The following is a 24,238-nucleotide window of genomic DNA, read 5'->3' on the forward strand; positions in this document are numbered from 1 at the left end:
AGCGTTCGAACCAAATTGCTAAATTACAAACGTTTATATACGACTCCATCAATCATCGACCCCGACGCGGGTGAGCTGTGCGTTGCATGGAACTGCGCCACGCGATGATAACGACTGACAAGTGTCGAGTATTAGTAACGTTTTAAGCGTGCGTCAGTCAGCGTCGAAGCAACGAGGGAATTAAAATGCGAGAAGTTAAAAAAAAAACAAAAAAAAAAGAAAAAAGAATAGCTGAACAATCGTCGAAGTAAATCGATGCAAAAGGCTCGAACGTGCAAGGGAGGGATTCGAAGTACCATCGAACGAATCGTGTCGCTGTCAGTAACAACGCATTAACGCGTTCATATCGCATTCCTACCCTTCGTTCATTCGATTACATCGCACTCTCATCCTGTATATTTGTTCGTCCTCCCCGCAGTACACATTCGATACATCTTTTTCTCCGTTACTCGCGTTGCTGAGACACCCCTGTAAACTCATGTAAAATATTCGCGATCGGAGCAGATACGAGGGAGCAACGTACTGGTCATTATACACTTCGTGGAGGGATACTTTTTTTTATTGGTGCGACATTTCCTTCTCCTTATCGCACGCGCGGTACTTAAACTTCATCGAGCTCCGCAAATTGCTCCAATTAGTATATCAGTATTACAAAATGACGAGTCAAAAGTTTCCTCGACAATGTCTATACAAGGATAGAAATAATTTTGTTATCAAAATAATTATAGAACTCTCAAGCTGATTACTATAGAATGTCAAAACCATTTGCAGTTTTGCTCATCATGCTTGTATTTTCTACATATTTCTTTTGATGATCGAATAAAATTATTTTCAGATGTATCTATCTAAATTTTTAGATACTTTAGCAAAATTGTTCTTTCCATAGACATAATTGTGAAATAAATAGAGGAGATAAAAATATAATACGAACACCTAGGAAATTATATTTATTTCACTTATTTCATTAATAAGAGGTTGGCTCAACATTTGCTTTTAATTCACATTCTATTTTTATTGGAATAGTCACATAATGTTAGAATAATTATTAACAGAATATTAGATTATTTAGTATTCTTTTAGTATATACATAAAACATTTTTCAATTGTTTATATGAATGATATTGGAGTAGAAAATTCTCACTTTACTTTCCAAAATTGCTCTCTCTTTTCCGAAATCAATATTTTTGCTGACAAAGGTAAAATCGCCCGATTTTAATATCATTTGTAGTTTTGAAGAACGGAATGAAAAATAGATTCCTCCTTTAAAATAATATTTTCGAGTAGTTAGATGTTCTGCTAAAAGAATGGTATAATATTACATTAGTATTTGCTACGTTATTTAAGCATATATGACTTTTCCAACACTTAGGATAAAATCTAGGTATATAAAAGACAAACGGGGTAAACTAATTTCTATTATAAATAAAACAAGTGGATAGCATATCTTTCAGCTGTTCGTATGATTTTATCTATTTCCTGTAAATCGTGTATACATTCTCGTATCACGAGGGGCGCTACCAAGAAAATAAGCTTTGCTGCGATTCCAATATCCTCCTCAATCTCAGCATCTTCGGCATCTCGTCGAATTCCCGCGGTCAGCTCGGTGAGCACAGGCTCGGAGGAAGGAACGCGGGGTTAAGCGGGTCGGGATATAAGTGAAATCGCAATAATTACCGGCGGCACGGATCACAAATCCCGCAGTACGGTAGTTGGTAGGCGGGATGGTCTACCAACAGACGCATACAGGTATTATACGCAAGCTCTTTGTCGGGGGGGGAGGGGGAGAGGAGGGGGGGCCTCGGAGGAGGGGTACGGTTTATATTGGCGCCACCTCCTGCACGGTTAAGCGAGCGACTAGGGCAGACTTACGCCTTACACCTCTCTCTCTCTCTTCTCCACTCTCTCTCTCTCCCTCACACCCCACCCGTCGTTCTCACCCTCTCATTCACTCGCGTTCTCTCTTTCTCTATCTCCTGCTCCCTCTATTCTCCTCTCCCCCCTCTCTCTCATCGGCGACGACCCTCTCTCGTCTCTCTCGCCGCGCGCGCTCTGATGCTGCACAACTCCCGCTCGCTGGCTAACCCAACCTAACCCGCGGGCGAACTTCATTCCACGCCGACTGACCACCACCGACGGCCGTCGTCGTGTCCTCGACGCCGCCGTCGTCGTCGCCGCCTCGTTGTCGTTCGTCAGAGAACGCGGTCACGCGACACGTCAATTCCGTCGTCGAGGAATCGGTGTACTTATACGTGGTACTTAAGGTACTCACGTACGTGGATCTCTTTTTCTCTTTCTTCTTCTTGGCGGTGGTGCACCGGCGGCCACCCGGTGTGTCACGCCGATATTGTTGTGACTGGGATACGTGACTGGATTTTTTTGAAAGTGACTGTGTGCCTAATAGTATCTCCCTCTCGATCATACTTCACGAGAAACACGATTGTGTAGAGAAATTAAGGAGACGTGTTATAAAAGCAGGGGGACAGGAAGTTTGGCTCACCTCGTTCTCCACGGGGGAGGACCCGTCCGGAAGGCGAAGGGACGGAGGAAGACTCCACCATGGACATGTCCGAAGACTGTTGGGATCACGTGGGACTGCTCCAGGAAGTCTCCGCCGCGGAACCACCCCCGCCACCACCTGCTTCCGACTTCTTAATGCAACATCAAGAGGTAAGTGCTCTCTTCTTTCATTTTCTGGAGTAAATTGCGCTTTAACGTGTTCTGCAACGTGTAAAATTCGCAATTTAAGAGACTCAAGTCTGTCGAATGAATTGCCAAGCAAGAACGAAAAGCGCGGGAAAAGCAAAGTATACAGTAAATATGAGATATAATATCACATATCAGAGATGAGAAATAACTGCGTTATTAAAAAAATCATCAAGCAATAATTTTTCATTCATCGCGATGTGAACACAATCGGAGTAACATTATTTGCAAACCGGTTTGTTTTTTCGTTGCTGCGTGTGAAGAAATATTTGTTTTGATCTTCCATTTTTACCTTCACATGACGGGAAAGCCACTATAGTAGGGCTGAAACAGTGTGTCGCGTATTTTAAAACAAAGAGTATACACACACAATATAAAAAATAATGAATTAATATAAACTATTTAAAAAACTTTTAAATTTTCTCTTAAATAAGACAAGTTCTTATTTTCAAGAAAAAGTTGTATAAAATTTAAAAGACAAATCTTTATCCTCTAAAAGTTCTTCATCCTCTTAAAGCGATTCGTTAATTCGTAATATATAAGGAACTTATATCGAGTTAAAATGAAGAAAAACCTAGTCCGGTTTAAACTTAGCCCAGTCAGCCGATTGATCTGTGTGCGAGGGTAGGCTACATGCAATCGTACCCTCTTTTACTTAAACACACTTGGACAATTTCAGTATTTGTAGGCAGACCTCTATCAGTTTTTTTACGCGTAAACTTGTCTTATTGGCGTGAACACCCTGTAAAACCTATTCATCCTAAGTACGCCCGGAGGGCTACGCGTCGGATAGCTCTTTTTAATAAAACGCACGGCTATATACGTCGTGGGGAATTCCGGTGTGGAAACCATTATTATAATGATACGGCGGGACGCGCTGATTTCATTCCGTGAAAACGATTGCGGCACGTACGTCACACGAAGATCAAGGAACGTATATTTAATTACGCCGCTCTTGGCTATCCGTCCCCGTAGCTTCCGTAACTTCTTCGACACGCTAATTATAATACATCATTATTATCGAGCGCCATTTTGATTTACTTCAATGAAGGATCTTTAGCCTTCAATCTTCCGACGACCACCACGGCGATCCTGCTGCGACCGTATGGTTTAATGATTTAATGACGCGGGCACGTTGCTAGAAACTCATATTTCTTCCGTCAATGTTTTACCTTTCAAGACTAACAAGAGATAATATATATAATTCAGGGACGGGGTCTCAGAGCTGAGAGTAGCTTACGATACGTATTTATGAAGGACCTCTTTGCATAATCACGCGTTCAGTATCTTTTTACGTATCCCGCGTGAGACAATTGTGAGAGATACACTCTTAAATTCGCAAACTGTATTCCGGACACCCCGTATATCGGGTCGCAATTAAGAGACCGAATTGAGGCCCTCACGAGAAGCCGAAGCGATCGAACCGCGAGCTCGGCAACATTCCAGTAGGCTGCACCGAGGTAGAAGGCACCTGGATATATAGTCGTGGTGATTTCTCTGTTTGTTTAAGCCTACAGCAAATTAGTAATAATCACGTGGGACCACCTGTCATCGATTGCTTCGGAGCGGAGGGGGAGATTTATATGTTATTATACATATGTTACCTGTGTGCGAAGGGTCGAGACGAAGGAAAAGAATCGTCCTTAAAACGATCGACGAATCGAGGGACCCCGGCTCGTTCCGTTTCAATTTCGTCGAGCCTCCTTCCAAACGAGCTCTTTCTCTGTCTCTTTCTCTCTCCCTCTCTTTCTCGGCGGGACAGCATGAATCCATAGGGCGTTGGTTACGGTGCCCTGTAATCATATCCGAAATTATAGGCATTTAGTTGGGCATGAATGAGCGGATAGGAAAGTTTAAGAAGAAGATATCGGTGGCATCGGCGCGTCAGAGGCGCGTGCAGGGCCTCGGCCTCCGTTTCCTTTATGCCCCCTCCCGTGTCCTCGGCCCTACCGTTTGTTCGTCGCCGGTTTCTAGAGGCACCTGCACCTTCACCGCCCCGATCGCGGAGCTCAGATTCACCTCCGATACAGGACGCCCTTCCTGGCATCCTTCCTTCCGCCGCGAAGTCATGTTATACATGTGCACGCGTGAACCACGAGACACAACGATCGACTGTAATCCGTCATACACGATGACAATAACTGTCGTATATATCGCACGTCATAACGACACCGCCATTAGTAAAATCAGAGTCATAGTAATAAATCATAGTAAAATCAGAGCGTTCTCAGAAAATCTTACTCTTCTGAAAAATGGAATTTCTTTGATTTTTTTATTTGAAAGAGATATCGAAATATATATTTTTTAAGTAATCTAATTATCTAGTCAAATCAGAGTATTATTATAATCATGACGAATCATAGTAAAATCAAAACATCCCTTCAAAAAATTTTACCGCTCCAGAAATGTGATCTCTTTGATCTTTGATAAAAAAAATGTTAATTAATGTTAATTAGAATGTTTAAATAGAACTTCGACTATTGTCAAAAGACTACGTGTCATTCTATTAAAATAATACTAACAGTCAAAACAAGCAAAGCTAGTAATGAGAAATCGAAGATTCAATTAAATATTGACTATGTACAGGTATATAATAAAATATTATAGATACTTTCGTACAAAAAAAAGATTTGGACGATTGATGAATAGAGTGTTAATGAAAACGAGACGCATCGTGCTAATTTCATATTTAAGAGCACCGTCTATCTGCCAATGCCTGTGTCACAGTGACGCGATCGCACAATCGGCGACATGTGACCGGTACCTTGTTAAAACGAGATGCGAAAACACGATGGCGTCTTCGCGCGAAAAGGATTAAAGTAAGCGATCGGTCCAATTAAAATACGGCGGGAGACCATCCCTCGCATCGTGTCCAACACGTGACAAATGCGCGCACGGCGTGTCCCAGCTGCGGCATTGAAAAATGTCGGCGCACCGAATTATAGACCGTTAATCGAATCGCACCTGCGTCGCAAAAGCTTCAAGACTTTGTCTTGAAAGCTGGTTTCGCGGGGCGGACTCTCAAGCATCGTTCGGCTCACGTATAAGTTTCCCACGACGGGCGGGAGGGCGGACCCACAGCTTGAGGCCCGTGTGAGAATATCTGGTCTTATTACTCGCGTACGCAGGAAACACAGACGATCGACCATCGATTTTCGTATTCCTCCGACGTCCTACACTATACTCACTGCGCTACTCGCCTTTCTCTTTCATATTTCTTCCTATTTGTTTTTCACGGGCTTTATACTCGACATAGATCGTAGCTTAAATCCGAATCCCCGCACAGCTCCCGCGCAAAGCGACATTCCATCGTGTTCGATGGCCCTCGAATCCTCGAGTTCCTCCCGTTCACACCGAAAACTCGTGAATTCCGAGGTGAAGCGAACACGAGCGGACTACCGAAGACGCGAGCACGTACGCGCTTCGTGAGAGAACTCGGCCGATTCGTCGGCGATAACGGCGTCGCGCGTCCCGCTTCCGAATTACCCCGTTCTGCCGAGTATACTACGGTATGGTCGTGAAGAGAAAACGTAGAGACCGGGCACGAAAGAATCAAAGCGATAGAGCATGTGGCTTGCCCGGCACGTTCGTGTCGGACGAGCGAAGCGTCGATACGAGGCGCGGTAGAACGCAGGCATGAACGATTTGCGAAGCATCGTATCCGAGGGGCTTTGAAGGAATTTCAATTCGTGGCGAAGAGTTAGACGGCATAAGTCTTCCTCCTCTCCCTCGTGTAATTGATGTAAGTCGCGTGTTACGACTAAATTCCAACGCCTGAATGCGCTCGATGCATGGCGACGTTTGTTCGGACACCTTTTTTATGTTCCTGACTACTCGTGTAACTGCTCGCAGACTACCAATCGTGATCGTGGGAAATAATATTTGACGACTGTTATGCGGCGCTAAAAACTATTTTGCATATAATGATGAGATAATTATAACGTTGCGCTACTACCTTGTTTTCTTAGGGGCGCCTGTTAATTTCGTATTAATGAATATTACTCGCGCGCTCGTTAATTATATTCTATTATATTCCGAACGCACGCTCTGTATATAAATATGATTATATCATTAATTTTATTCTAACGACGCGGCAATTTTCCCAGCTACAGTATACGTTATTAAAATCTAGCATTATTATGGAAAATATAAACATCTGTTTATTAATTATAACATCATTATAGGATGCTAGAAGAAAATCATGTTTTTTTTTTCTCTCGATACTTTTCCAAATCAGCTAATTTACAATTTTACATTTATTTCAAACAAAACGCGATAATAACTATTAAACTTTCTATCTTGTCTATATTGGCGATTCGATATCCCATACGAGGAAGAGGAGGCCTTCGTACTGTTCTAAGGGGGAAGAAATGTGTCACCCGACTGAGCGCTTAGCCCTCTTGAGAGCCCAGTTCGATGACATCGCCTTTTCCGAGGCGACTCGTTGCAAGGTTCACACGGCCGTGCATTCCGTACTTTTGTCGCACTTTGTCGCGCGCGGGATACGCACTTGTTGTGTAAGCACTTGTCGCCACCCTTCCTGCTTCTATCCAGGACGACGTCCTTCCATTGTCGTCCCCCTTCGTCGTCGTTGTCAACGTCGTCGTCGTCGTCGTCGTCGTCGTCGCTGTCCTCGTCGTTTGATTTCTGTCGTTCACAAGTCCGAATGGAGTTCTTCCTCGGGCACACGTGACACGTGCGTCCCGCATCGACCGGACACGTGCAGGGCGCAATGTCGCTATCGAGCGCGACGAACTCACGGTACCCTAATGGTTATGGTTACAGACCACGTCGGCGCCCGTATTTTCTCTCCGTTCCGTCGCTCATCTCGAATACATCACCGCAACAGCGCTACATTAGGTAGGGGGTGTGAATAATGATTGTGTTTGAGGTCTATAGTTAATACTTTCAAAAGGGGCTCCCATCAAATCAATTGAATCCTGCATTCTACGAAATGTGTAATTCTGAATGAATTATTTATAAAACAAAATACTTACTATGGATTTGTTAGAAAAGCTTAAATCTCGACTCATTACTCTATTCCGTAAGTCCTAAAACACAATAGGTGTAGTAAGCCTTAAGTCTTAAGGAATTAATCAATCACAATGGAAAGAGAAGAATACTCGACTATGATTGGTCAATCTCTTAAGGCTCAAGGCTTATTACACCTATTATGTTTCGGGACTTATCCTAATGTCTGTGCAATAATTCTTCACACCAGAACGTCGAGAGTGGTTTCGAGTCCTTCGACAACCTTCTGGGAATTCGAAAACGTCCGAGTCAACGGAAGTACCGGAGTGCGCGAGGTAAAGGAAACAATCGACCACTTGTTGCTGAAAAGATTGTATCGAGTATTCGCAAGAGAGTCTCATACAAGCTAGATTAAAAAAACGGTATACTTATAGGCATACCTTTTTTCTCGCGAGCAACCGCTATGCTTCGTCAAGTTCCGACGCTATATCGGCGGGGATCCGCCGCGGCCGATGAAACGGCCCGATACGTTTAAAGGCGCTCGCCGTTTCGTAACGGAAGTAATCACGCGGCTAAGAACAAGGATTGCTGGATTATAGACGTGGCGCACGAGAGAAGCTTTTCTTTTGTGTCACCAGTAGACCGCGGCGGCGGCTCGCTCTCACGCGAGAATAAATTCGGCGGACCGTAAAGAACCACCGCTTTCGAATCGCACCAGTAGCGGTACGCCGCTTGTAATAAAAATATTTTTTGTGCCGCGTACACTAACTTCAGCAGCTATCGAATCGCCCGTCCCTCTGCATCTGCACTTAGATACGAAAGAAGCAAACCACAATCCCCTGGTGGTAACCTAATCTTTCGAATTAATAATATGAGTGTTAAGTAATATTTTGTAATATTGTGTTAATTTTCATGTGTGTTAAAATATAAATCAATCCATTTTATGATTGTGCTTAATTTCAAAGTAAACAACATTATAATTTTATTTGTTAAATTAACGCTATACTGAAAAAGAACACGTAACTTATAGAAATTGTTAAAAATAAGTCAAATTTATGTGTGGTTGAAACGCTTATACGGAAGAGATGTATTATGTTAGAATATGTTTCTTAACAATTTATATATTTATTAATCTTAAGTACAAGGCAACAACATATTACATCGCTACAATCATTAAAAGTATATTAGTTACAGCACTTATTCAATGACGGCATAATCTTTTCGATCAATCAAGATAATGTCGATGACTATTAAGATACAGTCTCGACAATCAAAAGCGCTTTTAGGGCTATTTTTTAAAAAGTTACTGTATTTTTTACCCTAAATTTACGCAAGGCAGGGAAATGAAAATCGAACAACCGCATTTTCAAGCACGCACCCTTGGAGACAACGTCAAAAGTTTTTGTCATTGATGTAAATGACAAGTTGGCTTTCGCTGAGGGGAGGAGGGAGGGTTCGTCCTAATTGAACGACCCTCGGTCGACCGACACGCTTCACTACAAGGGTGGATTTATCTCAACACACATTAGTGTGCGTGTGAATAGGTGTGCGAGCATATTTATAATAATAAAGCACATAATTCCTGCTGCCTTTATTCTTATATTATATAATATATGTATATATACATAGTACTGTTAAATTCATAATGTCACTCAATTTGGGTCATTTTTAATCATTTTTATAGTGCCACTGCTCTTATTCAATATGACATTAATTTAATTAAATGAAGTTAAACAACTTATTCAAGAAAATGTATTAAATTTGACTCAAATTTAATTTATTGCTAAATGCATATGATAATATGGACGTTTACTTTGAAACTGACTACAAAGATTGATTTTTAGTTTGACATACATGGAAGTTAATATAACAAAATATAATTTAACTCAAGGGATTAAGTTATCATTGTTCCTTTGATATCCAATAGCTATAGTATATATGTATATGTCGTGGATTCTCTTTTCTTTCATCGTCTCATGGAGGTTACTTTATTAGCCGGGGGTGGCATCGTACGGGGGTATCGACGCAACAGTTAGTGATCCGACCTCTACAAACGTAGGGGGCTGCGCCATTATTAAGTGGAGTATCTTCCAGCAGTAATTAATTTTCTTGGAGAAGTTTACGCGAAGTATCGTACGACTTACATAAGTACGAGTCCCCCGTGTAAGATTAGAGAAACGAGCAACGACAACGCGTTCGTGCGGGCATGCTTCTCTAAATTGAAATGTGTAAAACGTCTTACGATAATTCTCATTATATTTAAGATATAAACGTACACGCGATCATAATTTGAAGTAACTCCTTTTCAATGTTTGAATAGTTTCAAAGTTCTTGGGTTCTCAATTTGCAGATGAACAAATTTCCTAAAGTTTGTACGAATTCCGTGTGATGGAGCGAAAAGAATAGGCGAAAGGGAGAGAGAGAGAGAGAGAGAGAGAGAGAGAGAGAGAGAAAAGCGCGGTTAAAGTGCTTTTGCGATGCTCGAAGGGAGATAGGGAAGAGGAGAGGCACGTTCGACACGAGGGAAGAGGTGTTCCAATGAGTCGGATGGAAAACGACCCTCCGCTACACTCGGGGGTTAGCCGCTCTTCCCGATTTCCTTCCACCCGGCGCCAGCCACTTTCCCGCTTATTCAGCAATGATTCAATTCGGATGTGCTTTTTACGCCCGCTACGGTGGCGGTGGCGATAGAGAAGCGTCGTCGATGGGAGGTTACCGAGCCGTGCTCCGTAACCCCGCAATGGGGAATGAAAAAGGGGGATGAAAGGTAGATAGGCTGGGGGACCAACCAGGGGTAGAGAAGCGAAGAAGGCTGCGGAGTTATCCCGCGCTGAAAACAGATTGCTCTCTTCTACCTCTCTCTCGCTCTCTCTCTCTCTCTCTCTCTCTCTCTCTCTCTCTCTCTTCTTCCCTTTCTTCCCGCTCTTCCCAGCGTTCTCACGAAGGGAGAAAAACTATGAACCGGAGAGTCAACTAACCGACAAGTCGTTCTTTTAATTCAGCTCACCGCGCTTCTTTTCCGCCCGCTTCCGCACTCGCTTCCCTTGATGCGCCCGGCCGCCGCCGCCGCCACCACCTGGCCGGATCCATTGGCCCGATAAGGAAGTCGTGACGCGGCATCTTTGCGGTGTCGTACACGAGTGAGGTCTTCACTAACGGCGGATTTTCCGCTAACGCACACGGGGCAAATGTAATTTCCCTAACGTGATTCAACGATACGCGTTTAGAGAACAAATTACGCCGGGGAACTCTGGAAAACTACGTTAACCTTTCGAGCTAATAGATCTACTCAATTATACGTAAATCTCTTTATCAAAAATGTCAAACCTCTCAATTTTCTTTGTATTACATCTGCAAATTGGACTTTTTCTGATTAAAATATATTTTACACAGAAAAAGCGACTTTACTGAAGTAAGCAAATTAAACTTATGAAAATATAATTACAGATTGAAGTTGGTTGCTAGAATTTCAAAATTCGTTTTTCACAATATTATGTCATATTATCATTATGTGTTTGAATCACTTTTTCTATATATTATTCTATTTTACGAATTATGTTATTTTGATTCCTTGAAATTAATCAGTGCTTCTTAATAAACATTTTAAAAAAATGAAAGCCTTACAGAGACACAGAGCGTCAATAACTGTATTATAAATTTTGACATTAGACCTTTGTTTGGAGAGTTGACTGCGTCCGTTGCGAAAAATGCAACGCGGTAAAGAACGGTACTGCATTAAAAATTAGTATCTTTCAACTGTAGACTTGCGTTTCAATTATACTTTTGAGGTGAAGCTCTCGAAATAAAACGGATGGTATCGCAACATCAACGTGCAAATACCGAGGTGTTTCGTTTCAAATGAGGATGCCATATTCCAACTATGCCGCGGGGTTCGACAGGGCCCTGCTCTTTGCCGGCGGCCAGCGCATGAAAATGAAAAAGCACTCGTTCTCGAGGAACTCTAATGACGGGAGGGAGGGAACACCGGGCCCGCTCTCTCGCACGCTTAATACACCTCTCTTCTCGACAAAGTATATCGAGAACCTCACGATCGGCGTAAATCAACATATACTCGCCGGCGGGGCCCTCACGTGACCCATCGCTCACATGCACGTGAGCACGAGCTAAAGAAACCGAAAAGAAACGGTTCGAAGTCTTCCACGATGATAGTTTAATATTAGTGCGGTAGACGGTAACATGTCAGTCAACCTTTTGACGTTCCATGCGCCGTCGCCGCATGCCGCTTTTCAAAATCCTCGCGTGTAAGGCCGATATTCATGAAGCAACGACTCCCGACATAAAATAAATAAAATCGTTTAATTCCTCGTTCCTTCCTTCATCGCACAGTGTGGTGTTTCACGCTATACTCGTGCATACTACTTGACTAAAAATAATTATTCACAAAAGGGGAACACGATAAATTATATTAGTCCGGACGGGCGACGCGACAGCCTTTCTTTCTTTTTACGTCGAGTAGGGACACACGCGTCCCTTACACTCGACGTAAAAAAATATATAAACTGTAATTTAACAATTCAGCGATGTGGCAGATTGACGCAGTGCAGGGAAAAAGCGAAAAGAGGCGCGACCGGGCCCTACGCGATCGGCTGACGTGACGTAATACGACCGGCCTAGCAGTTTACTCTACAGCAAAAGCATCGGTCCCACTCGGTCAGTCGCATATTAATACCTGGGACCGTGTAGCCAGAAGCGGGCAGCTGCCGGCTCGTTTGCAGCACGCGATACTCGCGCTCTCACCTGTAACGTATATCTTAAACCCCTCTCTTTCTCTCCCTCTCTGTCCCTTTTTCTCTTGTTTCTCTTCCCGTTTGCTCTCCCTCTTTATCTCTTCAATTCGTCTATCTTCGTTTATAAACGTACAGGGCGCATACGTTCCTCTCGCCCTCTTCGTGTCTGTATCTATCTCCGAGAAGAGCACTCGAAATTATTATTCCCGCTCGCGAGTCGGCTAAAGACCTTCGTATATATCGGTCGGTTAATGTGTGTACAGGGTGTGTCGATATTCGAACACAACAGGCTGATCCCCGATCTCTCATCGAGAATGTATATACACCGGCTCGACGCGGGCACACGCGTCCCCGTGAATACCTCGATGAAAAATGAACGATCGTTAATGACATGCACTTATGGCTGGTTATGTCGCGCATTAATCAGGTGTATCCGCATATCGTTTCCGGGGCACGTATTCTTAGAAATCGTTATGTTATCGGTTGGGGCACGCGAGCCACCTCAAACGAAAGGTATGATCAATAAGACGAAGTATTTTCAATAAGGCTGGAGGTTTTAACGTGTCAAGTACAATTATATACGTAGAGATTGTTACCATTGCAGAGCTGTGAAAGTAAAGAATACAAATTTTTGTAATTAAGATATAATATTTTCGCGATAAGAGCTTTTGCAAATTTAAGATTTTCATTTTTTAACATCTAATTATTAATATTTTTATAAAGATGCTTATTAGCATCAAAAATTGTTAAATTGCTTGTCAATTTATATTAATAAGTGATATTACTACACTACTGGTTCTGATGCTCATGATTACGTTTCAAGACCGAAAAAGATTTCCGCGCGCAATTTGCAGAATCAGATGTGTATATAAATTCACTTAAAAATTTAAGCTGCAGAGATCTGTTTTGATTGAATACAGAAATTCGTTTATTTAATTATTTTTAATAATTTAATTTTTTGTTTTTATAACCACTGAGCCATCCTATTTTTCTCATCAATGTGAATTTACTTTTTAAAGTTTCTACGTTTTCTGAGTGAAATTTGCGCATCATCAAGAAACTCAGGCGTAACACGATATCAGAAATGTTCACGGCCTCATAATTTCCTTCGAGAGATCGCATCGCTTTTAGAGACGCATATAATTATCCCCTCCGTTATTACCATGCGATCCATGGTACGAGTCTCGATATTCGCACGTCGTCGTCGTGATTTCGATCACGCGCGAGGCGCGCCTCGTCGGTGACGGATGATCATCGCAGAGGTACTCTCTCTGGGAACATTTCAGGATATCTCATTGACAAACAATATCCGCGCGTTGCGAAATCGTGAATGTCGGTCCGTTCTCGTTGACAATCGAGGCACGATCGCGCTTAAACGATTGATAAAAGCGTCTGCGGCTATCCATCATGCCGCTCTTCGACTGCTCGTCGATCGGAACACAACTACAGGCCTATCTAAACGTGACAATTTTCAACTGTTAGCCTGCGAAAGCGAATTATCTCCGCCATTTTTGTATATATTCGTAACGTATAGTTTTACTAGTTTTACAGTTGGATAAAAAAACAATTCGAATGTTCCATATACATATCTAAACTTGTTAGAAGAGCCATTTTAATTACATGTTAATGTGTACTTTTATAGTTCCGTTTATGACGAGAATGAGTAATTTCCACTCAGAAATGGTTTTACTAAATGTCTAAAAATAGCTGTAGATATATGTACAGCTATTTTTATACAAACAATTTTGTTTGGACTATTAAGATAATTATGTCGGACGCTTAAACTAGTAGCTAGAAAGTTAAAACTTTTTGCAGCATTGTCATTTAAACGTTCTACATAATTATTTTTATGGCTCAACAAAATGACTTTTAGATCTGTATGTAGCAAATTTTAAAAATACTTTAACAAAATTATTCTTTCCGTGCGTTTCCTGTAAAAAAAAAAGTAAAAAGTATTATTTCATGTCACTTCATAAACATCGTGTTTGATAATAAGTTAAAGACTTAATAAATGTTTAGGCGTGTAGTATATTTTCAGTATTAAATAGCTTAATATTAAATGGCTGCTTTAACGAAAAAAATTTCTCCTCTGCCGCGTACTTTTTCAATTATAATTATTCATACCCGATATCGAACGCATTTATATTCGAAGTGAGTGTATAACGTCCGAACATCGGCCAAATAAATCATCATAAACGCATGTTAACAGTCCGCCTTGGATATTTGTTAACAGATTATAGTAGGTGTACACTTCTCGTTCGCCATGTTACATATATAGTTTGTAACGCGCGCAAAGACACGAGACTCGACCGCGCCGCAGCGATTTTTTTCACGACCGCATAACGCTCTTATGTTTACGCGCGCGTATGTATCATTTACGAGCGCGATCCGCGATCACAACGTCGCGATAAATTGTTCCATTTTACGTTATCGTACAAGAGAGAGAAAGAGATTCATTAGATAAATTTCTATCTCTTCTTTTTACCAACCGACCATCGCCGGCTACGTGACGACAGCCGCAGTCGATCACTCTTTAAAGGCTCGCATGTAATTGGATCTCGATGCAAATTACACAGAGTGTAACCAGACGAAAGAACATTACCTTAAGATTGAAGAGGAAATTTAATTCTCATCTACTAAAAAATTCCGATAAACGATGCATGCTCTTTCGGAAGTTATTCTTTAAGCTTTCTTGAAGATATTTGTAAACCACACACAGAGTGGATGTGTCGATGGATTAGGACGATTCATTAAATTTCTTCACGAATCTTTTCCGGTTACCATAATCGCTGTTAAGAGTTGGGAAATCGCCGCGGTGCTTGTTAAGCAATCGTTGGTTTTACCGTTGACATTGCGATTTCCTTGCTCTCACCGGTCATTTTAACGCATTCTGAGGTAATGGTCGTTCCTTGTAAAGAAGTTAATTGGTTCCTGTGACAAGCCACTATGCATACGTAAGACGCTGGCGACGTTCCTGCTTAAACGTTTCTACCGTTCGAATTAACGTTTCCTACGTATAACCGACTAGAATATAATGAGGCGGGGCCATTCTTAATTAGACCGTAATCGAGTATGCTAATTTTCCAACTAACGTAATAAATAAATCGTAACGTAATTCATCCGGTGTATGTACATCTCATGTAAATTGCGGTAAAATAATTAATTTTATGGCTTTCTCTGCGTGCAGTTAAAAATATTTTTAACACATCGCTCTAACTTTGAAGTTTGTTAAAGAATTAAATAGCACATGTTTAATGCTCCGTCTGCAATCTTTTTTGAATCCTTTTCGTCCAACTCAAGTTTTTTTTTATTATGTTTTAGGCTTTCCAAAAATGGAAATAATTCATTTTATTTATATTATATAGTATTATCAAATATTACAAAATATTACAGATCAGATAACATGTTTGGGAAGGGAAACAGTTCTCCCTTTTATTTTAGCGAAATTTAAGATTAAAATTTAACTTGTATATCGGAAAAGAAGGCCCAGATTGCAGATTAATCGTGATCCGAACTTGAACGTATCTAGATCTTACGCTTTCTGTTACTCTAACAACGTTATAGCACAGCATTTTTTTCGCGAGACACACGATAAAATCATTTATCAGACATCGGAAAAGATGCAAACCGAGAAGTAGTCTATTGAAATGATTTCTCACGCATGAATCCTACGGTGATTTACGTTATGCAATCATCAAACTTCCTTCGTCTGCGTTGCAGAATTCTATGTCTATTGTCGTTAGAATAAACGAAGGCATTAAGAAATAATCATCATCGTCATCGACTATCGCCCACACTCCAGCGTCGTGAATATAGTTGCATACATCGAGTAGAGCTAAGCCGATCCGAAGCCGAGCCGCGAGCATACGATGCACACCAATAGTCTCGCCTCCCTCTCGGCGGCGGTCGGTCGGCTGAGTCGGCTAGGTGGTACTTCTCCGGTAATTTTAGCTGGATCTGCATATTTTAGCACGAACACTTCCGTCGATCATTATCCCCATTCGCCGCGACTCGTCCGACCCGGCGCGTCCGATGCAACGCTGCCGCCACGACTTTGTTGCATACAATCGCAGAATGGCAGAACGTACACACCATGCCACGCTAAGGCTCCCGGAATCTCGTGCAATCTGCTTTATGGAAAATCGTTGCACTCTGACCCGCAGTGCCGCGAGGAGAGCGACTGAAGTACGGAGGCGGACTTGAAGAATGTATTACACTTCGCACCACAAAGTGATTGTAAATGACGTAACAACCCGCAGCATTTTCCGTGAAAAAGGGACCGAGATGAGATATTTAAAAGTCATTGTTCTACAATCATCCCAATGCATTTTCATCGACGTCTATTGCAATTTTTCAGATTATATAGACGCAAGATAACATTTCGCGAGATTGAAAGAAAAATCATTTTAATTGTGGGAGCCATAATTAACGCTTGACAATCGATAAAGATAAATTATATCCAACGGATAGTCCATTACTTAACAATAATCACTTGAGTATACGTTATCAGGAAGCACAGAGAAATCCCATCAGCAAATTGCTGGCCGATCGTAATTTCGCGATGTTATACCTCCGACGTTTTCTCCTTTTGCATCCGCTACATCTCCTTGAATTATTACGTTTTAAATCAATTATTGCGCCGCGCGCACATGGCGGTCAGCCGAGGTATAATCTTTCCTGGCAGCGGCGTCGAGAGATATTGTTACGACTACCGTTTTCGTACGAGAAGTCTTGATCGCTCTCTAATTCTAATCGTTGTAACGCGCAATAAAGCGCAATTACAGAATGCGCGTGTTCGCGCGCGTGTATACGCGTCCGTGTTCCTCACCGGGTACGCGCAGTTCACTGGCGCGTCGTGCCTCGAATACTTTGCACATCCGTGTGCGCGGATAACACATAAACGAGCTAGAGATGCTAAAGAAAGGAGGAGCGAAGACGAAAGGTGGCCGCAAATGAATTTTAATGAGCGCTATGTGATTTCAGTTCTTTTCTCCCTCTCTTTCTCTCTATCTCTCTCTTTCTCTCGCTTTCTCTCTCATTTTTTCTTCTTTTTCTCAACATTATTGCTGTTGCAAATCTATAATTTATCTACGCGGTAAAGATGATTTTGCTGAAGTATCTAAAAAGGATACAGAGGTCGGAAAATCATTTTGTGGACATGAAAATAATAATGTAAGAACGCTCGAACTGGTTGCTAGAATATCAAAACTCTCTTTTTGTTTCGCTTATCACGCTTGAGAGATTCCTATACGTAATTATTTTGATGGTCCAACAAAATTGTTTTTAAATCTATATATTTCGATTTTTAGATACTTCAGCAAAATCTTTTTTCGTGTAGTCTTGCGCTGTGTTCGAAAATAAATAGCGATTCGATCAATCTTCTCTCCATCTCTTTCCGCTATACCGCGAACTTTCTGTTGAAACATCACGGCTTTTCCTTCCGAGAAGCGAACTGCGATCGTGCGTTCGTCGGTCTTGTCCCCCTGCATTATGGATGCATTATAATTACCTATTCATTTTCCATGGGCACGTAACATCGTGGCAAGCTGCAATACCTCTGGTGCTTTGCACCTGATTGCGGACGCTGGAGGAAGAGTGCAGAGTCTGTAGGGGGGCAAGGGGAAGAAGCGAAAACTATCATGCAACGTACGCACCACGAGGGCGGCTGCGTGTTGTCGGAGCTGTTGATACGCCATAGGCGTAGGTTACCTGGGAAACAGCATCTTCTTTGGAGGTACCTCCTGCACGAGCTTCGCGTGAACTCGATGCGATGTTCAAGGAAAGGTTCATATTAACCTTAGGACTTGGCATCCTTTCTGATGTAACCATTTAAAGTGCAGACTATTAAATGCAGACATTCTAGCGGAGATCAAATACTTCCTGTTACCTCCAGCTTCTGCTGTCTTGTTTCTATTCCGCTTTGCACGAGGAATAGGAATATAATAATCGGTATTTTAAAACTCTTCAGCAACATGAATTTTAACTCTTCTATCAGTAATAGGGATCTTTGAGAAACAAAGCAAATTTTTATTGTTACGGATTATATTTATATAAAAATCGAAAAAAAATCTGATTAATTATTAAAGTTTTACGAGTTAATGAGTTTTTACCATAGTAGAAGTCGGATTTCATTTTACTTATTTTTTATACACATACACACACATATATATATATATTTAAATTTATTTAAAATTCACAATCAAATTTTTGATGATTCCTTTAAAGACAATTGTCGATGGAAGATTAATATTTATAGTATATGGAAAATTAATTTAATAGAACGGTCTTTTTTTTCAGTTGAACTGTTTACACCGTTTAACTTTTCTCTTTTTCTTCTTCAAGAGGAAAGCTGAACCATATAAGAAATTTGGCTGAAAAGAACAGAGACCTATTATTGTATTCCATCATGTTATTTGTTCGACTGCTTTGTCTATACGAAGCGTATCATAAAATATGTCATGCTGCTGATGTTGCAAGGAATCGAGAATGTATAATCTCGATGCTTGTAACAGGCGTGTGATATGTTTCTGTATTCATAAACAATGGATAATAGCTGTATAATGGCATCACAATTGTGATATCGTGATAGCGACTAAATGCGTGCTTTGTAGTATTTTCGTGCAATATCGCCAGCCGTCCTTTCCCGACGGTTTTCCCTTTTTCTCTTCCCACGCACGCTATAATCGTACCGCTATTGACGCTCTCCGCGACTATTCGACGCATCGGCCGGCGGCGCGACGTGCACGTTGCGGCGCTCGAAAACGCGGCCAGAGACAATAAACAGCGCGGTTGTACAGGGGACAAGAATGGAGGGACGATGCACACGCGCATACATTCGCGCCAAGGGCCGCGCTTTTAACGAAAACCGCTTGACAATTAGGCTCGACGAAGCCTAACAATGTCTCCACGGTACTCTGCGTCCAACCAAATTCGGTCGACCGCTATGCACTGTCCCGTAATGACACGGAAGCTTTTTTCGAACTCTCTTCGATAGAATATATGTATATTGTATACTAGAATGCTCAGTCCAATCGAAACGTTCACAAACGTTGGAAGATATTACAAAATTATTTATTATCAATTATTTTTATCGCTTAAAATATATAACTAATAATTTTTAATTAAGTTTATTGAAATAATGTAGCAAATTATTAAAATGACAAAAAGTACTATATATTCTTTATCGTTTCGATGATTTGTTTTATTTCAATATATTTAATTTAAAAATCATTCGTTATACAAGAAGCTCCTATAATCGCTGATTTCAAATGTCTTAAGCATGCGATTCTTTCAATGATTTTAAAAAAATATAAAATAGCAACTGACATAAACGTTTTCGTTAGATTTCTCTGCGTGTTGGGGGTGGACGCATCCCTCTCTCATGTGCGGAATAAAATGGAAATGCCTGGCAACGGGCGGCATAGGGGAAACCCCGCGGATTCGACAGTTTCGAGGCGGGAATACGAGAACGAAAGCGAACAAGGGAGTCATCCGGATTTGCCCCTTTGTACTACCACCCGCACTGAAAGCAATGTTTCCTACTCTTATGCCAAAAAAGCCTCGATTTATTTCTCCAACCGATCACGCATTGGAACGGTATATATTGGTGCGATAAAATCCATCAGTGACTGGGATGAAATCTTCCCTTTTTTTCGGCTACACGACGTTTCCATCGTCATGAGAATGTTATATGCGAGAACCAATACGTATCCATTAATTATATTATTTTAAAATAATAATAAAAATAATTTGTGGCTCTGAGAATAAATGCAAAATTAGATAAAATGCCTGGCATGTATGTCTCTGCGGTCATTGGAGCGTAAATATACATATTTATAAGGCGATAAGATATAATTCGCAAATATTGGAATGTACTTATCAGCGAAGTTAACTGCAAACATTTCGACTCTGAACTGGATTTGAGTTCTCCTCAATGTAAAATTCAAGTACAAACTAATTTTGTAGTTTGTACTTGACTTTCATTCTGTCATTGGTATAAGTACATTCCATACTCTCTAAATTTCCTGGAGTGAAATCTCACTCCAATTCTCAAGAATACAAATTTTTCACTCTTTCTCAATAGCGGCAATATTTTCAACTCTTTTAGAGAGAGATTTCACTCGAATAAATTTAGTATACGAAAGCTGAATTTTTCAACTAGTTGGATTTGCCGTAGTTTGTGGTCTTTTCTGTAATAGATCGATTAGGAATTTTAAGACTGCTTCAAGGTATTTCTTAAGACTTCGCCGAGGGCTGGAGAATCTGTTCGCGCGAACAAAAGAAGAGACTCGACGAGCGAGTGAGAGGGACATAGAGGAGCGCCGCAGTTTATTTCGGTCGGGTTAATTAGTGTTGCCTCGCGAGGTTTACGGTTGACATTTCGTTGGTCGTTCGTTCGTCGTTCTACGTGGGGAGAACGGGAACGAAGAAGGTGAGGAGAAGGACGGACAAGGAGTCTGGGGAAGGGATCGGCCTTTTTTACGGCAACATTCTGGTCGGCCATACCGTGTGCCGAAGAGGAAGACGAAGTCGGCGCAGAAGTAGTATAGAAGAAGAAAACAGCCGGAGGAACAAGGACGTTCCGACCAATAAAACTGCAGTGCCCCTCAAAGGTACCCCGAAGGCGCCGGGGCAGTCTGGACCTCCCCTTATTAGCTTCCTTCTTCCTACCTTAGCGTGCTCGCCTCAGAAACCTACGTAACAATCTTTTGTTTTATTCCACGGTGTAAATCGCGCCATTCTATGGCATTCGAATTAGACCTGCTTTTATGATTCCGCCGCGGTAGAGAACTAATAATTTGCTTTTGGAGAGCAGTAGAACCTACGGCGAGAAAATCTCGTAAAATAGTCATAAAAGCTAATCAAGGTATTACAACAGTATAATGAAATAAGCTCGATGAATAGATTCGAAAAAGAAGCGTTTATTAAAAGAAAACGTTAAGCATAAAAACAATAAATAAGCTCGATCTTCTCATTTCTCTTCATGCAGAGGATTTGTTTTGGAAGATTAACAAAACTAAAAAAACTTGAGAGAAAAATATGGAGCTTGCCTAACTAGGCCGATGTTGAGATAAAGGAGAGACCTTTCAGGAATAAGAGCGAGGAAGTAGGAAGAAAAGTGGATGGGGTAGTTTGGTGCCTTATTAAGCATCCTTATCGCCGGAGACGGACATGGCCGTTTAACTTTTACTCGACCTGCGAACAAGTAATGGGACACACTGACCGGTGAGATAGGACTCGACAGTTCCTTCTCTCTTCTCGTAGAAACCTTCGCCTTATCAGACTCGAAAAACTTGACGACTGTAAACACCAAACGACCCTGCACAGTTTGATCGCAGATATTCCAACCGAGATTTACAACTGTCGTTGTCCAGTTAGGGCCATGACTTGTGGAAACAAAAATCCGATATTCTTTCACGTATATATACCTCAAGATATCTTTTTCTCGTTTTAATATCGATCCAAACAAAATAACGTAGTAATAACAGTGCAATTGCAATCCATGAAATAATCGTACGATGTAAAATTTTGCGGTCTTTCATCCCGGTGATACTATTACTTTTGTCCGTGAACCGCGCTTGACAGTACAGCGAGGCGAGTGTAACAATAAAAACTAACGAACCGCGAGTACTGTTTTACCCCCGTAATCATAAATGTTACGTCCAATGGCGAAACACAAATGGACATTCAACAATCCGAGTGATATTTTCACATCGCGCGCCAGCTGCCGCGTCACATTTCATTTTGTCACCACCGCATCCTTCTCGTTTAATTATTCGACGTCCGTCACGGCGAACAGCAACGCCGCGCCGTAGACATCGTTACACAGAATTCGAAATTTTTTATTCCCTAATAAAATATCTTGTTGTAGAAGACGAAATGAAATCTCATCACGATGAATTAATAAAACGGATTTATAAATTTTCAACTCTAATGAAAGAGACAGATCGCCTCTGCAACATTGATTAATGAATCATATATTCAAATCATCTAATTATATCATGTTTGTACAACAAATTTCATGCACATAAATTCATAACATCGTCACACCGATATCATTGCTCCATTCACGAATATTTGTCTAGTGAATATAATATTTGATATTTACACGGGAATTCAGCGTGTTAGCATGAAACGAAAGGACAGAACCGCATTCGGTGCTGAATGTGCGGCGAAAATGCGGGTTGTTTTGTGAGTCTCTTGTTTGCGAACGATGATCCCCAGAGAATGAGAGAGGGATTAAGCGAATTATTGTGTGGTTTCGACATCGCGTGTGACTCTGAAGGAAATTATGGCACTGTAGTTATACGTTTCCACGATATAATAGTCCTAGTGGTTTTAGAACATGGTTTTCTCAAACGTTTGTATTATAGCATTGACCGTCAGTTCGTTATAAGGGCGTGATCAGCAGGTCACCAGGTTTACGCAGAACAATAAATCATCCGAGGGGTCCCACGACCGTTTCCTCGAGGAACCTCAGGCACAGGTACAAGATTCTCAAAAGGATGTTTATCTTCCGAAGACCTCGTCAACCTGTCGGCTAATCCTATTAGCAAAGGTGGATCTTGTTGCAACGCAACTACTATTTTCTCGTTGTCCTCCGACGGCACGTCGACATTCATCCAATCATCCTTGTCCTCCACACATTCGTACTTCCAAGAGAATAAGCTTAGTTCTGTTCTGTTTGTCATAATTATCCCTCTACATATCAATATTTCATTTGTTTGCTATTAATTACGTTCCGCTATCGTGTATGATATGTGTACGTTGAAAGTAAATATCGCAACCATTCCTATATATTGACAATAAACAATCATTCTTATACGGAGAGGAAATAAATTATAAAAATAATTATCGATTCAGTACTTTTGATTTAATAATATTTTTTGACAATTTAATGATTCAAAAAATTTTATAGAATTCTTTGGACAGTGATTCTCAGATCTTGCTTCTCCATGGAGAAAATTTTATACAGATAGAAAAGTCTTCATTCTAACTTAATAAATAAATGTTTTGTTCGCAGTTAATGGTTTCAACTCATTGGTACGACTTAATAATCCATGAAATTATTTCAAGTAGCACAGTATGGAGTAAATCCCATGACTAATCTGCTCAATGTTTCCATGAAATTTTCGACGATATGACAATAAGACTAAAACACAATATACGTAAAAATAAGAAAAAGGAGCATATACCACACGCTGGATCGAAGTAGCGAAAATCTGGAGTATTTAATATTAAAAATTACATAATTATAATTATGTAATTAGATAATTATAATTATCTAATCTGGAGTATTTAATAATATTAAATACTCCAGATTTTTGCTACTTCGATCCAGCGTGTGGTATATGCTCCTTTTTCTTATTTTTATTTTTAACTTAACCACTTGATCTTTAAATCATTTACAATATACGTACATTTGTGACTTGTGTATTGGCACCAATAGGATTAGATACAAACTGACTAATATTTTTAATCAGTTCTTATATTATATTTAAAACCATCATAAGTACAATTTATGTTATCATAAATTATAATCGTAGAGTTATAAATATTTAGAGTTTAAGGTATTATATTTAAAGCAACTTCGTAATATATATAAAAACGAGCTGTGAATATCGATAATTATTCTACTTTACAATTTTATATTTTATGATTGAATAGAATATCCATCAGTATTTTATCTATTAACATTCTTTTAATATTATAACAATTTAAATTTGCAAATTTCCTATTAATAAAATACATATATTAGATATTTATAATATGAAACCAATTTCTAAAGTGTTATTATTAAATATTAAAATATGTTT

The 24,238-nt window shown here is 40.6% G+C and overlaps 1 protein-coding gene across 1 annotated transcript in view; it reads left to right on the forward strand.

The window, feature by feature from the left end:
- Positions 1–2,556: 2,556 nt before the first annotated feature.
- Positions 2,557–24,238, forward strand: part of LOC108772809 (homeobox protein araucan) — a 64,502-nt gene continuing 42,820 nt past the window's right edge. The window contains exon 1 of the mRNA XM_018538437.1: positions 2,557–2,667. Within this exon, the coding sequence (XP_018393939.1) occupies positions 2,557–2,667 (111 nt within the window). The remainder of the gene's footprint in view (positions 2,668–24,238) is intronic.

The sequence above is a fragment of the Cyphomyrmex costatus genome, unplaced genomic scaffold, assembly GCF_001594065.2.
Source record: "Cyphomyrmex costatus isolate MS0001 unplaced genomic scaffold, Ccosl1.0 scaffold193, whole genome shotgun sequence".
NCBI lineage: Eukaryota > Metazoa > Arthropoda > Insecta > Hymenoptera > Formicidae > Cyphomyrmex > Cyphomyrmex costatus.